At 51.3% G+C, this 16,551-nt stretch overlaps 1 protein-coding gene across 1 annotated transcript in view; it reads right to left on the bottom strand.

Moving 5' to 3' along the window:
- LOC104516935 (spectrin beta chain, non-erythrocytic 1-like) overlaps positions 1 to 7,937 on the bottom strand; it is a gene marked incomplete at its 5' end in the record, with an annotated part of 46,932 nt that extends 38,995 nt beyond the window's left edge. The window contains 5 exon segments of the mRNA XM_010161444.1: positions 465 to 580; positions 1,345 to 1,425; positions 2,072 to 2,163; positions 2,972 to 3,145; positions 7,773 to 7,937. Coding sequence (XP_010159746.1) covers positions 465 to 580; positions 1,345 to 1,425; positions 2,072 to 2,163; positions 2,972 to 3,145; positions 7,773 to 7,937 — 628 coding nt within the window.
- Between the last annotated feature and the right edge of the window lie 8,614 nt (positions 7,938 to 16,551).

The following is a 16,551-nucleotide window of genomic DNA, read 5'->3' as shown; positions in this document are numbered from 1 at the left end:
AAGAAACCTGCCCGAACACGTAGCCTGTGACAAGAGTGTTTCTTGTCCTACGCCGCGAGCGTGCCTTCCAGCACGTGTGAGCACGCACACTCTGGTGAAAGCGCGGGCTAAAAACCCTGTGGAAGAACCTGCTAACCACTTCCTGAATTCCTCATCGTTCAGCAAGCGTTTCTCCAAGCAGAGCAGAAGGGTGCCTCTAACCGGAGTGATTTTATGTACACACGGCCAGTCCCGTGATCTTGTGCAACAGGGGAAAATAAACACAGGATTACGGGCGTTTGTGCTACCGGTCCTCAGGCCTCCGCAGGAGACATCCTGCGTTCCCTCTCTGGCTCCGTCACCAGATGAGTCAGCAGCATCCAGCTGCTCTTAAAGCAAGAAAAGCTATCACAGAGCTGTGCGCTGCAACAGGGAGGGCTGGGAGAAAAGAGCCCACAAAGTGCCGAAACTGCAGGAATTCTTACCCTCGGGGTCCAGGAGCTTAGTGAGACCAAGGTGCTGCTCCGCAAGGTTAAAAGCATTCTGCAGATTGTAGTGTGCATTCGATTTCTTCAGCTTGTCAAAATCAATCAGATCAGGCCTAGACAGGAAGGAAAATTCTTTAGATTTCCCAAAGCAAAGTGCAGCCACCCCCAAATGAGCGAACAAACCCAAATCCACGATCCTCAGGAAACCCGGCCCCTCCCGTTGCCAAGGTTTCGCTCGCCCTGTGCATTCAACGGCAGAACTAAAGGAATCAGGCAATGCCTAGCACACACCATGGCAGAACCTAGCCCGCAGCAACACACGGATAATTTACCAGGGATAAAGGTGACCTGGAAAAGAAAGGAACGAAGTCGTGGACACGCAGCCTCTCCTCATGCCCATCTACGTGTTTTAGCTGCCCCAGTACCTTCACCTGCATGCGCCCATGAGCAGCATCCCCAGCCACGTCAAAGTCCAGCACCACACTGTGCCATCCCCGCGCAGGGATTTCTTTCCCCTCCAGGCTGCTGTCGCCCTCCCACCCCCGAATTCTAGGTGACTGGACCCAGATACCCTCTAAGGTCTGAAAGCTTTCCTTCCAACCTGGTCAGCCACAAACCAAAACAATCACGTGTATAATTTATTCTCTTGAAACCAAACGCAACCTGTGACGTGGGAAGCTCTTGCCCACATGAGCTCCTGGTGACCGCAAGAGCTCCACAGCTCCGAAGCAAGGCAAAGTGCTCTGCAACTCTCAGCAATGCTCCAACATTCCTCTCTCCACGGGTTTTAAAATCAAGCTGCAAGGTGACTGCAAAATCCAGCGCACGCTGCAACGGTCCAAGCTCTCAAAATCCACAGACGCTTCCCCACGCTTACCTGTGCTTATGTATTAGCGCGTTGAAAGCCATCCCGTCCCTCCAGCTTGTTGTGAAGTTGTGAATGTTGACATTGGGGTACCTGAGAGAACAACAACCGGAGAGCGCAATCAACACAGCATCCCTGCTGCTGCTGCTCTGCACGCTCTCGCTGAATGCTGGCTGCAGGAGCGCCACGCGTGCTGTAAACCCAAGGGTGGGATATCACCAGCCCACGATGGGCAATCCATCCCCACGACCAGTCTCTAATCACAGACTGACACTAGACTTTAGCTGTTGGAAGGAGAAGATGGGGTACCACCAGAGTAACGCTGAAGTGCCCCGAGTCATCGCGGGGACATCCAGGTTTCAGGGAGAACCATACTACATCTCTACAAATGGGTATTTAATTATGCAAGAAGGTTACTGTCAGAGGAAGACACTCTGGAAATATTTCCACGTACATGGAAAGAGGGAGAAGCTGGGTGCAAACATCCGAAGCATCTTTATTTCTTCAGAGCAGGGTGAAAGAGAGTCAGCAAGTTACCACATATGCCTGGATTTTCAGGTACGTTTATCACACAGCATGAATATACTGAACTCGGAGTTTTCTGACTTGTAAACATGGGCTCACTTTCCTTGGTTGAATCCACTTCAGGAGGGATATGCATTTGCCCATTTAAAGTTATCTCAACAAAAACGCCAAACGCTGGAAGAGCTGTAGAGATAATCACTTAAGCCACACTCACCCAGCTGTCTTCATCTGGCACCACAAAAGCAAAGCATCCTTAGCAGATTTCTTCTCCTTGTTGTCCTCCGTTTCAACGCTGATATCTTGGATCTAGAATTAAGGTGGAATTTGTCAGTATTTCTCTGAGAAAACACACTTTTTGCCTTTTCTGAAGAGTTTTCAGAAGAAGGAAAAAGAAGAAGGAAAGGGAAAAAAAGGAAACCACTTTTTACTCCATGCGGGCAAATATATCTCATTTTATGGATATAGGTCCCTGCTTTTTAAAAGGAATATTGCAGCTGCAGTGACATTCCCCTGCTGTCACTGAAAGTCGGGCAGACACTTCCGTATTAGGAAAACACCCAGCAACAGCAAAATGAAGAGAACACTAAAATTAGTAAATATGTAGTACTATGTTATTTATTCTAAATGATGATTTTTTAATACACATTTATTATCCCTTCTGCAAAATGACTTTCCAGCCTGTTTTTAACTGAGAGCACAGACCAACGTGCAACCTGCTGGAAAACACGGAATCTCAGCCTTTAGCTGGGACACCAAACCGGCTCCTGTGGGCGCAGCCAGGTTGATGGCAACGGCCGCAGGGGTGGAGAGCAGCCGAGGGGAGCGTTTCCTCCTGCGTCTACAACAGCACAAAGGCCTGCGCCTGTGGCTTCGTGTGTACTCGGAATTTAAAAATAAACCTCTGTGACTCTCCACTGCAGATCAGCAGCACCAGGAAGATTAATTTCTCCTCTCTCCTTTGCTCTGGAGTGTGTCCTCCTGGATGCTGAGCACTTCTCACTCCCAACATCCTGGAGGAGACTGAGAGCGCTCTCCTCTTAAAAAGCACAGTGAGATATATTACAAACGAGCATGGAAAACTCGCGTGTGCATCTGCGTGTGTACACATCTTTACCTGGAATCTCAGGATAATAGTCCAAATAAGGCCAAGCGTCAGCCTGTGATTCCCATCCACAATATCATGAGATCCCATGTTTTCTAGGTGCACTCTTTGCTCTTTCAGGAACTGAAGGGCTTTATCAACGTTCTCCAGGCAATGGATGCGCATCCTGCCCTTGGTTGGTTTGGGCTAGAAGGTAAAAGAGAGAAGAAAAACACGCGTTACTGACGGTGGAAGGAAAAAACCTGAGTGCTTGTTAACCCTTCAGTCCAAGGAGGGTCAAACTTCTCCACCACCAGCCAGCAACCCCGCAGCCGTTCGCTCTTCAAATTCAAGGCTAACACGGCTCCTTGAACCACACAACGTAACACAGTTTTACAAAGTCCCAGCGCAATTGAAAAAAGCCACGGATATACTAACAGCACGTAGAAGTTGGTGTAAAACTGAATTAAAACTCTTCTGCAGATCAGAATTACAGCTGAATAGCCTGTTCGGTGTTCACTGAGATGCCCCCAAAGGTCCCCAGCCAAACTACTAATTGACATCATTTCTTTGTTTGCTGCAGCGAATGTAATTAACTGGCCATGGAAACAGCTCAGGCCAAGTCCTCGCCTCAGACTGCATTCAAGGGGAAGGGTTTCAGCCAGAGCCCCGCCGGTCCCCTACAAACACCAGCCTGTATCACTGTGTCATAAAGACGAAACGCTTGCTAGAAAGATGCCCTTCAGGACATGTCAACTCCCAAGGTCATTAGTTTCACTTCAGCTTGCTGTCGGCACGGTTCTCCTCCGGAGGCTGGGCAACGATGCAGAGAAAGTCAACCTGCAACTCCCAGCAAGGGCGAACATTTCCAGGAACCTGCCACTGCTTTTGGGTGTAGAAGTCCCTCGGAAGAGGTACAAATCCCACATTCACCCCCACGCACACACCACACGCCCCAAACGCTGCCAGTGTAGGGTGAAGAGCCACCGGAAGAGTGAGGTTACATAGGTGGCTGAAACAGGGACAATCCAGGATCCATCCTTCTCCTGGTCCCACCAATCACTCAGAGTGTGGTAAGCTGGACCAGGGGTTTAATTTAATCTTGCAAAATCCAGGCAGGAAGGCTGTTCCCAGGGTGGAAGACGGAGCGCCCAGTAGCCGGGGAAGGTGGAGTCGAGGCTGTGCCAGACACTCGCTCCAGCTGCCCTTCTGCTCTTCCTGAGCACCTGAGGTCAGCTGATGCAAGGTGTGCTCTTATGGTGCAGGAAGGACTGCAGGAAGAGCTTCCAAGCAACAGTGGCAGATCTGACTCCATCCCCCCTGCCTTAACACGGCCTTTCTCAATTACCTGCACTGCCTCTAATGCCTCGAGTTCCTGAGCAGAAAGTGGGTTTAAAAGCCCCTTTTCTGCTCTCAGAAGCAACATCACCAAGGTGACAAGTTCACACCGTTCACAACAGATGCAACAAGAAGAGGAAGGGGTGTCCGAGTCCAGCTTGTGCAAGACGTGGCTGCGCTCGCCACGCTCTCCTGCGCAGCCTGGAGAGGAGACGCCGTGACACACAGCTTTCCCCTCCCCTGGGCTAACGCACCTCCAGAAAACTAACCAGAGGCAAAGAAAGCATGCTGGCTGTTGTATTTAACTGAACTTGGAGTCTTCACAAATGTTTTACAGCAAAAATCTTCCCTTTCCCACCAGAAAACGTGCTACAGAGAACACTGTGACCTTTGAGCATCCAGGAATTGCCAGGAATTCACTAATCCTTCGCATAGTTATGGAAGAAATTGAGCTAAACGCTTCATTTTGTGCTGAAAAAAAGTCTCAGCTTTCTTTTTCTGTTCCAGAGAAGCTGGTTAACAGCATGTGTAGACAAAATTACAACTGTCTGTTCGGACTGGCTGGATTCTTTCCCTCTTCATTCAGTCGCTTCCCAACTGCTGCGCTGTACAGAGGACCTGATGCAGTAAGGTCTGGAGTAAACACTAGGATTAGGGATCAAGCTGAGCAAAGACAGGAAGATGCAGGTGTTGCTCTTCCTGGACACCCATTTGGAGTTTCTCCAGCTTCAAGGACTCTGGGTTTTCACCCTCAAAAATCCCAACAGCTTTTGAAAAACGCAGGGTTTGCGCAAATGAGGCTGGAGGTCTCACAGAGGACAGAGAGCAGTCCTGCTTCCCTGATTAGCATCCTAAATCCCAGGCTCTGCTCCACAGGGGTGCAGCTCCAGCTCCAGAATCTGAATCCTGGGTTCAAAAGTAAGAAAACAAGTCCTGTTTCTTCTGGTGCATCAGTAAACACACCGTATTAAAATAATTGTCTAGGCTCGCTTCTGCGCTTGTTTATTGCCTTCCTACCATCTGATGTTGCTTGCCTTGATTTTAAGCGTAAGGTATCGCCTTTAGATTCCTGCTTGGATGTCCTGGAGACCTCAGCTCCTAACCAATACCAGCTGGAATAAATTCCAGAAGGCGGGAGAGCAGCAGCAAGTGGATGCTAAGTGCCGATTCCTCCCGGAATGTTTCTGGTGTGTGCAATGTCTCAAGGTTTAGCGGCTGCGCTATCTGCAGGGCTGTTTGCAGAGGAAGGTGTGGTGGAATGTACTGTGCAAACACAGACTGCTGTCCTCCATCCCGAGACAAGGAAGCTGCAAAAAGCATTTGCGGCGGGGCAGGCAGCTGCCCGTGCAAGCGATGATGAAAGCGCAGACCCAGCAGTCTCACCGGGTGGCTCCCACACCCTCCCCACCCTGGCAGCCGCCCGAGCTCTGCTGGAGTGAAAAATGCAAATCATTCATACAGCCTGAGCTTCCCAGCTCTGGTTTGATGCCCGCAGTAAAACCCGGGCGGGCAGGCAGGGAGATTTAAACAGAGGTGGCACGGTACTGTCTGAATCCCCAATTAATGGGGCAGTTGGCCTCCGTTACCGCTGCATGCAGAACGTCTGCTACCTGCAGCGGGCGCGTCAAACCGAACACCTCACTGGAGTAAACGATTTGGCAGGGAGAAACATGTTTTGAGCAAACAGCAGTTGACAAACACTGGGAGTAGTTACCTCCTTCCACACGCTGGAGTCCCCTTACCCTCAGAGATGCTTTCGGAAGCTCCCGCTCTTGCCTTAGCGCACAGACTGTGGGCCGTGTGTTCAATTCATTAACCAGAGTCTTACGGGGCTTCCACTAATAGGAGTGCTCCATGACAAGCGATTACACAGCCGCATCCTCATGTAGCCTCAGGTCTTAGCTAAAGACCCGTATTTCTTTGAAAAGATTGCTTTTAATTAGGCAGTTAAGAGCACAGCCATCATTTAAGGAACTGAAGGAAAATCTGATACCCAGCATTTTCCTGACACCCAGTTTCCCGTCGTGCAGCAGCGTTTTCCACTACAGGGACTCTCTCCCTCACCACTCCCTTGTGTGGTATCAAGGGGGGGTCTCTCAGCGTACCCAAAGAAAGAATTCGCCCCATTTATTTAAATTCACTTTAATTATTCCTCTAACCAAAGAAAAATCATAGAATCACAGACTGGTTTGGGTGGGAAGGGACCTTAATGATCATCCAGTTCCAACCTCCTGCCATGGGCAGGGACCCCTTCCACTAGACCAGGTTGCTCAAAGCCTCATCCAGCCTGGCCTTGGACACTTCCAGGGATGGGGCATCCACAGCTTCTCTGGGCAACCTGTCCCAGTGCCTCACCACCCCCTCTGGGAAGAACTTCTGCCTGATATCCAATCTAAACCTCCCCACTTTCAAATTAAACCCGTTACCCCTTGTCCTGTCACTACAGGCCCTTGGAAAAAGTCCCCCCCAGCTTCCTTGTAGCCCCTTCAGGTACTGGAAGGTGCTCTAAGGTCTCCCCGGAGCCTTCTCTTCTCCCGGCTGAACAAGCCCAACTCTCAGCCTGTCCCCATAGCAGAGGGGCTCCAGCCCTCTGTGCATCTTCGTGGCCTCCTCGGGACTCGCTCCAACCGGTCTATATCCTTCTGATGTTGAGGGCTCCACAGCTGGATGCAGCACTCCAGGTGGGGTCTCCCCAGAGCAGAGTACAGGGGCAGAATCCCCTCCCTCGCCCTGCTGGCCACACTTCTCTGGATACAGCCCAGGATACGGTTGGCTTGCTGGGCTGCCAGCGCACACGGCCGGCTCATGTTCAGCTTTTCATCCACCAGTCCCCCCAAGTCCTTCTCCTCAGGGCTGCAAAAATCCAAGCCTTACGGCCCGAGTAGAACCAAGTACCCCCAGGAGCATGCCTGAGCAGCGGGGTGCGATTAACACCACAGCTAAACCAGCCATAATGTTTCCCAGGGCGGACTTGGTCCTCTCCAGCTGCTGTTCTCCACCAATTCCCAGCACGCTCCAGGGAAGGGAGGAGGGATGTTCCAGGCCTCGGGCTGGCAGGCAGCCTTCACATGGCCACCTGCACCCGGCGGCTGTGTTTACTAGCTCAGAAAGGCGCCAGCTGGCCGCAGTGCCCGGTAATATTCCTCGGCACATCTCACTCATTGTTAGGGAGATGGTCTGAGGGGCTGGAGAACGCTTAGTGCTCTGCGCCGGTCAGATTGAGGAGCAGGGAGTATGCTGCTGGAAGCACTCGGCATCTCACCCGCAAGGAACCTTGGAAGGAGAATTCCTTTGATTCTTACTGACACCGCTGGGAAGATGTTTTATTGGTGTCTGGATCCAGCTGAAGCAGCAGAACTCTCTCTTTTCTTGAATACACGACAAGCCAGTGCGGTGCTGAACACTCCGCACTCCGTTCTTCCCTACTTCAGTTGAGCCAAGGATTCACCAAAAACCCACCCAAAACCACCCCCACAACAAACACATAAACACTTACAAGTCTCTCTCCTGAAAGAACTTCCAGAAGTTTGATGAGCATCCTTCCATCGCGGAGGTCGGTGTACAAATCCGTAATTCTGCATGAGACGCGTGCCAAGTGGGAATTAACCCACTTCGTGAAAGTCTTCTTCTGGACTGCCTCACGTTCATCTGCCAGGGAAACAACACGGCGTTACTCAACGCTCAGCTCACGCACCCACGGGAAAGCGCGATGCGCAGACCCATCTAATATTAAATGAAAGGTAAGGCTTGTCCTTCCTAGCAGAATCGCAGAAGAAATTGTGACTTTGCACTGAAAATCCATCTTTTTCCCTATTTTATGACATTTTCTACTATCAGTGGGAATTTTACCCGGTTGCTACCTATGGAATAAATCTGAACTACAGAGTGCAGACTTATTGCTGCTCAGGTAAGCGGATCTCTCAAGGTGTAAATTGGTCTGTTGTACATCTACAGTGTGAAAGCCCCTTTGGACTGGTCGAACCGCCTGGTAATTTGATCAGGAGCTGTCTTCCACCACTGGAAGAACAGGCCAACTTCAGCTCCTGAACATGCACACGAAGCCACAACACATCCCCCGAAATCCCAGAATTCACTCTGGATTAAGACAGGTGCACAAAAGACAGCAGAGACCACAGCATCCCGTTTAAAGCTGTAGAAAAACAGGTTCTTTCCACCTTCCCGTCCCAGAGCCTTTCACACCTGTTCATACACGAAAACACCGGCTCCCAGAGCTCTCTTAGTGCACAGGCTGACTACAGTCCGCACTCATTCAGCAACTCCTGTACGGTGCTGCGCTGGTGGTCTGCCCAACATCAACCCCGCCTAGGATTTCAGTTCCTCCCGTGTACTGCTGGGTTGATTCTTGCTACCCAACCACGTGGGAGGACGTGACCGATGCCAATGCACTGAAACTGCCCCATTTGCAACAGCATTTACCTACCCACAAGGCGTGAAACGAAGCAAACGGGGCTTGGGAAGATGAAAAAGGTGGGGTTTGTGCTGAAACACCAACGCGTTTTCAATGAACTGACAGTCGGCGTTACTCTCGTGTGTCCCCGCTCCATAGGAAGCAGGGGATTGCTACCACGTGGGAAGCGAACGGGAAATCAGAAATAACTGCGGCTCGATGCCCGGCGCACTGAAGGGACAACGGCAGTTTCTCAGAATCAGCAGCATGTGCCCCACCAGCCACCCAAACCTCGGCGCCCCAGCGCCGTGTGATGCAGGGGCCCTTCGCTGCCAGCACATCACTGCGCCGGCGGCGCAGCGTCCGTTAACTGAGCATGGGTAACGAGCCCCCTGCAATGGCCACATCGTTAATTAAGGAGAATCCACTCCCTCGCCCTGCTGGCCACGCTTCTCCTGACACAGCCCAGGATACGGCTGGCTTTCTGGGCAACAACTTTCGTGACTTACTTATAGCAAGTTCCTGGGAATGGTGTATCTGCACATCCGCTTGTCTAGTAACACATGCTTTTGGTCAGAGTATCTTTTGAAAGGAGTCACAGAATGAAAACCCTGCAATAGTTGGTGCTTTCCAGCAAATATTCCAACCGAGATGAGCACATCTCCCCTCACTGACTTGAACGAGCCGCAGAACAGCTCAGCAAGTCTGTTTATTTAATCCCTGCTGCTTCTGTAGAGAAGCACAGCATCCACCGATCCCTGGGGTTACACTCATTCCAAAGAGAAATACGGATGTACAGAACCTAAAAATAGAGCTGGATATAGGAAATATTATGTAAAACAAAAAAGCTGCCAAATATCAACATCGAGCTGTCCACTACAAAATCCCTGGTCACAAATGATGGTTGTCAACAATCCTCCCAAGTGGGGATCACGAAAACGTAATGGGTGGGAAAAGAATATCCATGTGGTTTTGGTGAAAGAATATGAAGGGTCAGAGCCTGATTCTGACCAGATTAAAGACATGAAGGGGCAAAGGCAGCCCTTCCGTGGGGGAAGACGGGTCCCTCCTGCAGACGGTGTCTACATGGCCCAAGGGTCACTACCAAAAAGGCTTCCCAGCCCCAGCTTGATCAGCAGGCCTAAAAGAAGAGGTGAAAGTGAGTGAGGATTGAGGGGAAAAAGCCTGAGGAAGTTCCAGCAGCTCCTTTTCTCCTGGGTTGCCTCAGCATCCTTAAGCACACCGAGTTACCAGAGAGGGAGAGGCAGGGAATGCAGCCTACAGGCTCTGCCCCGCAGGCTGGGACAGCTCTGCTCCAGTGCTCGGTGCTCGGTGCCGTTAACCGTGGTTTCCTTAGCCTAGCTGCTGCCTCTCCCCTCCTGCCTTCCCGTTTCCTCCGTGTTGCTCTCTGTGGTCCTCGATTTCCTGTTTACAGCGAGAGGCTCCTCACCTCCGCACTCGCCCCATGCTCGCGCTCGGCTTCGCTCCTCTCACCTGGTCCCCACCCATCCTCTGCAGCCCTGGCCTCCTCCCTGCTTGCCCGCCAGACAAAAATAGTGCAAACGTCTCCACCGAGATGACAGCTGCGCTGGTTTTAGTGCTCACTCCACATGCCGAGCCTACGGCCTGCTCTTCTCATGTCTGGGCAACCTCACAGCTTTCCCAGAATCACAGAAGGGTTTGGGTTGAAGGGACCTTAAAGCTTACCCAGTGCCACCCCCTGCCATGGGCAGGGACACCTTCCACTGGACCAGCTTGCTCCAAGCCTCATCCCGCTTGGCCTTGGACACTTCCAGGGATGGGGCATCCACAGCTTCTCTGGGCAACCTGTCCCAGTGCCTCCCCACCCTCTCCGGGAAGAACTTCCTGATGTCTCATCTCCATCTCCCTCTTTCCATCTAAACCCGTCACCCCCTGTCCCTCCCTGCCCTTGTAAAAAGCCCCCCCCCAGCTTCCTTGTAGCCCCCCCAGGTACTGGAAGGTGCTATAAGGTCTCCCCGGAGCCTTCTCGTCGCCAGGTTGAACAAGCCCAACACTCCCAGCCTGTCCCCATAGCAGAGGGGCTACAGCCCTTGGAGCATCTCCGTGGCCTCCTCTGGATTCGCTCCAACAGCTCCATGTCCTTCTTAAGTTAAGAGCCCCAGAGCTGGAAGCAGAACTGCAAGGGGGTCTCCCCAGAGCAGAGCAGAGGGGGACAATCCCCTCCGTCGACCTGCTGGCCACACTTCTCCTGATCCAGCCCAGGATACGGTTGGCTTTCTGGGCTGCCAGCGCACACGGACGGCTCATGTTCAGCTTTTCATCCCCCAGTGCCCCCAAGTCCTTCTCCTCAGGGCTGTTCTCCATCCATTCTCCACCCAGCCTGTCCTTGTGCTGGGATTGCCCTGACTCAGGTGCAGGACCGCGCACTTGGCCCTGGTTTAGTCCATGAGGTTGGCACAGTCCCACCTCTCCAGCCTGTCCAGCTCATTTTTTTCCCTCTCTTCCTTTCCTCTGATTCACAGCAAAAATGATCCCCGGCTTGCCCAGGTGCAACCTCCAGACCCACAAGAAAACCCTGTGCACTGCAGAAGAGCCAGGCCCCCACCTGCTGACTGCCAGCTTTTGGGGACAACCAGCCGCTTCCCTCAGGGAAATGCCACTGGAGAGAGACAACAGCCTCCCGATGGGCCTGCCAGCCAGGAAGGCTGTTCTTCCCCGTGCATTGGTACAGGCGGAGCACAGCTCTCCAATTCCCTGCTGACACTATCAGCGACGGCAACACCGGAGGGGAGAAGGCGCAGCCATCGCCTAACTCCTGTCGTGCTCCCACAACGTGGGAAAGGAAAATGAGCCCGTTTGGAAAGTTGCATGGCTGGGGCTGGTCGTGTTCAAACCTCTCCTGATGATTTCTACACGCTGTTTCACAACTGCTGCAGGTTTTTGCAACCCTTTCGAACTGATAAGCTCTTATTTTTCTGCTCTGGGCTTTCAGGTTGAAACACGTGCAGAATGAAACCCACTGCATTTGGGTTATGTGTTTCAGAGGAAGAAAGGTACCTATGGGAAAGCGGTACTCCCAGCCCTGACAGCGTGGCTAGGCACACAACTACGGCTCTGTCACCGTGGAGCGCTGCATAAGCACCTATGCACCGAGGGCGGGAGCTGATACCAGGGATTTAACACCAGCGATGGGCCCTGGAGCACTGTTTGCGGATCTCATGTGATCGCTTCGACAACTGTCCTTCGTATTTTCAAAAAACCACCGTTTTAGATTTTGAAGATTAATTAAAACTAGAGGATATGGGTGGAGCTCCAAGCGTCCCACAGCTTGTGAAAACATTTGTTTCCCAAGGGTAACCAGAACTGCGCAACATGCAAAACGCGCGGCAGGAAAACGGAAGACGCTCTAACAGCAGTATTGATAACAGAGAATCCAACTTATCTTCAAGCAACATTGGGAAGGAAATTTCCTTTATGCGGAAACCCCTCCGACGATACGACGAGCGTAGAGCAGCTGGCAAACCCCAGCTCTGTGACTGTGATAGATCGAGGCCTGACTTTGTTTAGGAGTTCAGTACATAAACAGGGGTTTGTACACTGAAATCTGTATAAAGCAGGGCTGGGCAGGATCACATGCGGGAATCTATTCCGGGGTGCCGGAATACTGGGGAATTTGCTGTAATAACTGCCCTGGAAAACGCAGGGCTGCGGGAGAAACGCAGGCCCCCGTGCCCCCAGTGTTACTCCCACACACCAGAAAGCGTTATCAGCCCCAGCCCCTTGGCGTGACCGCTGCTGTGGCAAGGGTTACCTGCGTTCTACAAACAGCCCGACAACGACCTGCTGCCTTCCATACCGGTCAAACCACATCTGCAACCAACTGACCTCGAACCTGCTTCCAACTGAATGGCAAACGTGTTTGGCGCAGGGTGCTGCCGGCACAGGGAAAAGGACTTGCAGTGTGCAACAGCTACTGCCAGCCCCTGGTCGGCAAAGGCCCATCAGATAAACAGCGAAACGCTACCCAAGAGAGAAATTAGAGCCCCAAAAGGGAAGCTGAAAGGAGAACCGAGCGTCTAGAGCTGCTGCCGGGCGCTCAGCGTAGCGCCCCGGGACAGCCCAGCTTTCGGAGGCAGCGAAACCCACCCTGCGGAGCCCCGCCGACGGGCAGCTCGCTCCGCACGTTACCAGTGGTTGTGCATCCCTCTAATACCTCAAGCAAGGCAAATGAAGGATGAACTTTAATCCCTAAGTCCAAAAGCTCTGTCTCCTGCAGGTTTACACCTTTTTTTTGTCTGATTTCCATGCTAAAGTGATTTTTCCCATCTGCAGTTATTATTTTGTCACTATAGCAACAGGCGCAGCCAGCGCGCGCCCTGCGAAACACGCTGACTCAGAGCTCAGCTGAGCACTGCTCCAGGCGCACCGCTTTTCCTCATATCCAACACCCACAGCTCCCCACAACTCCCCAGACTGGAACGCAGGTTAACCACCCCAGAGAAGGCAGGTTCCTTTCACAGGACAACGTTCCCATTACTGCAGGTTTTCAAGGCGCAGGGTGTCGCGCCACGTCTTCTCCTAGATATGAGGATACGGAGTTGGATAGCCAGGAATATTCACAGTTTCACAAATTCCAGCTGTGCCTGGAAGCTGCTGAATTGAGGAGGACGCCCGAGAGAATGGCAGAGAAATGATTTCCTCAGAAAACAACAGGAATGCGTGTACTGCAATAATCCTCCCCGTTCGTGACAGTGACAGAAGGCTCAGAGGAGGAAGGCTGGGGACCCTGGCCTGCCATCCACGCAGGGGGAGGGAGGCAGAGGATGGGGTTTGGGTGCTCCCGACAGGCTAGCAGGACCCCACCCTGGGGTGAGACCCTCGGCCGGGCCCGCCTGCCTGGCAATGCAAATCAGTCCGCTGAGGCAACACCAAATGCGGCGCAGAGGAGGAAAAGCATCTCTGTGTATCTGTACCGGAGCAGCCGAGGAGAGGAACATCTTGGATAAACACGCAGGAAACGAGGTCCTGGTACACGCCACACTCGTACCTGCGGCACTAAGGAGCCCAGAGCAATGCGTAAGCACGTACGGTCAGGCACGGGGAGTCTGAATTAAACTGCACTGGAATCGATCAACAGGGACGAAAATGAAGGAAGAAGGAAGGATCACGCAGTCAGGAGGAGGACTGCTAGGCACCTCCTTGGTTTTTATCTCGCTCCTGCAGACGGTTGCACAGGAGGGATGACTCCAGCTGGTGGTTCTGATGCAAGCAGGATGTATTTGCTATGGTTATTTCATGGCACACTGATCGGTGCTGCGACTTCCCCATCAGAAACGGCGGTTACGCCAAAGCTGCTACAGGCTCCAACAAGACTTGGCCAAGAACCTGAACGTGAGAGATGACAAAGCAAGGAGGTGATTTTGTTCATGCTGCTGGTTTTCACGAGGAGAGAAGTCCTTGCTGCTTTCCCAACTCTGCTACACAGAGACTATTGTTCAGAAGCCTGGGGTGTGTTCAGCAACCCCATTCTCTTTTACCAGGAGACACCGGCAGGCTTCTAAATCCTATTAAACATCTACCCTTCTCTACTACCCACTACAGCATGGGACTACTTTCACTGCTGAAAACGCCCTGAAAAGTTAAAAAGGGAAAGCTACGTAATGCAGCATGTGGAAAAAACAATGCTGCCGCTTTCTCTCTTTGATGTCGCTAAACCTCAGTCACACAATAAAGCGATGCACGGAACAATGTCCGGTAGCCAGCCGAGCACTACAGGGCATGGAAGGGCTGGTCCCTTCACTGTCTTTATTTTTACACAGATTATGGCATTTCGGTGTCAGCAATACAAAAATCAACCTCCCGAAAGGCAGCGTCAGATTCATGGAGAAGAACGACGACGTTCACCCGCAAAAAGCTGCTGTGAAGTCTCCCACAGCAAACACGTGAAACCTAGAATTCACCCAGGTTTAAACTGGTGGAAGAACTCAGCCTACCTATATCTGTTTTTAATTCAGAAGACAAAGATGACATCCTGAAGCAGATTTAGGGAGAATATGTGCTCAGCTCTCCCCACATTAGTGCAAACTTTTAAAAACGGCGTGAGAAATCACTCAGCATCGTGAGTGGTTAACAGAAAAGGACACCAATGCTTTATGGCTGATTTGATGTCAGCGGTTTATGCTCCCTGTCATTTTTTTCCGCGCTGCGTAACAGACATATCACTTGGTGAAAAGGAGCATGGAAAAAGCATCGGCCTGGCCCAGGACACTGACCGTGAAATTCCCACAGAAGAACAATGAAACCCTGAGGTCACCGCGCTATTTTGAGTACACACAATCTTGTGGGGTCTTTGCAGTTTCCTTTAAAAAACATTATGAGCATAATGCAGGGAAGTGCCAGGGGTTTCTGGAGGGCTGGGGGGAGGTGGAGGGGGGCAGTGCTGTTGTTTTCCATACTTGCCCAAACCACTGTTGGATTAGCAGTGTTGGTGAGGGGGAGAGCAAGGCAGAGAACATGCCAGGTCCTTCGCTCCAGAAGGTCCATCTTCTTGCTTCCCATGTTCAGCAAGCCCAGCAGAATGGAAGAGATTATACAGTGGATTCACACTGGTCTACAGGAGGAAAAACAAGGGTAGGAGGGAGGGGGTTTGGGGTTTTTTATGATTTCTGGTTGTTCTCTCTTCCTTTCAGCACTCCTCCATCTCTTCTGAAGCTGCAGGTAAGGCAACAGTTTTCCCACACTCTGATATTTCTACACCCCAATTATGTGGCCAGACTGGGATCCTCCTCATGTAAGTATTTGGAAACATGACATTGTAACTGTTTGGCAGAGATGAGTCAGTAACCGATGGGCATCAGGGCTCAGCATCCACCGTGAAGGCTGAAAAATGGGATGCTGAAACCCATCTTTTGCAGCAGACCCTGCAGACAGCATCACCGTGAGGGTGCTCAGACACTAGATCCCCCACAGGCTGCGGGATCTCCATCCTTAGGGACAGTTCAATCTCAGCAGGACAAATCCCTCAGCAACCTGATCCAGCGCTGAAGTTTCCCCTGGTTTGAGCAGGTCTGCTGGGCGAAATAAACTCCTCTTCCAACTCAAAGTATTCTGTGATTCTATGAATTTCAGCAAGCTTAAACAAGAATAGGCCAGAAGACCGAGCTGCCAGAATTCCCATGGAATCCCATCGAGGGATTTCAGAGAGCTGTGGGATCTTTTCTTTCATCTGAGGCTCAAGTTGAGACATTACACAGAGAGAAAAGTCGAAGCCGTGGGATGTTTTGACCGTGCTTCTTTAAAAATTCATTGCCATCCGAGAGAAGAACAGATGAAAGCAAGGCCAAACCTTTGTTGGCTTCGTGTTTAAATCTGATTTCACTTTAATGACAGAAAGCATGAATAGAAAATAAATAAATCTATGATGAATGCATTTAATCCTTTCAAAATATTAGATCTCGGTGCTAGGAGATGTAATAATTAATTGCTGTTAAATTGTAATTTTCATTATCACAGAAAGATTTAAACACGGATTCAAACCACCACTGCGTCGATCGGGGATTAACAACAGCTGATTTCACAGCTCTGCTGAACAACGTGCTTCGTTCACCCAGTTTCCATGGTCCCCGTGATTGACTGTTGTTAAGTGCACGCTGCGTTGGAGTCAGACGCACTACGCCGTACCGACAGGGCCCCGAATAAAAGCAGTAGCAGCGCCGCGGCTCAGCAAGCCGGAGATCTAAGCTAAATCCCAAAGGTGAAAGCTGAATGAGTAAGAGGAATAGAAAGGTTGTAGATTACAATAAAAATGACTTGTGTGCCTGAAGGAGCCGCGGTATTTGTAACATGCAGTTATTTCTAAGAAGGGAGTTTTAAAAATGAATGAATT

Source organism: Eurypyga helias, unplaced genomic scaffold (assembly GCF_000690775.1).
Source record: "Eurypyga helias isolate BGI_N326 unplaced genomic scaffold, ASM69077v1 scaffold6111, whole genome shotgun sequence".
Taxonomy (NCBI): Eukaryota; Metazoa; Chordata; class Aves; order Eurypygiformes; family Eurypygidae; genus Eurypyga; species Eurypyga helias.
Note: the sequence above shows the minus strand (reverse complement) of the source record. Positions and strands in the feature narration are given on the sequence as shown.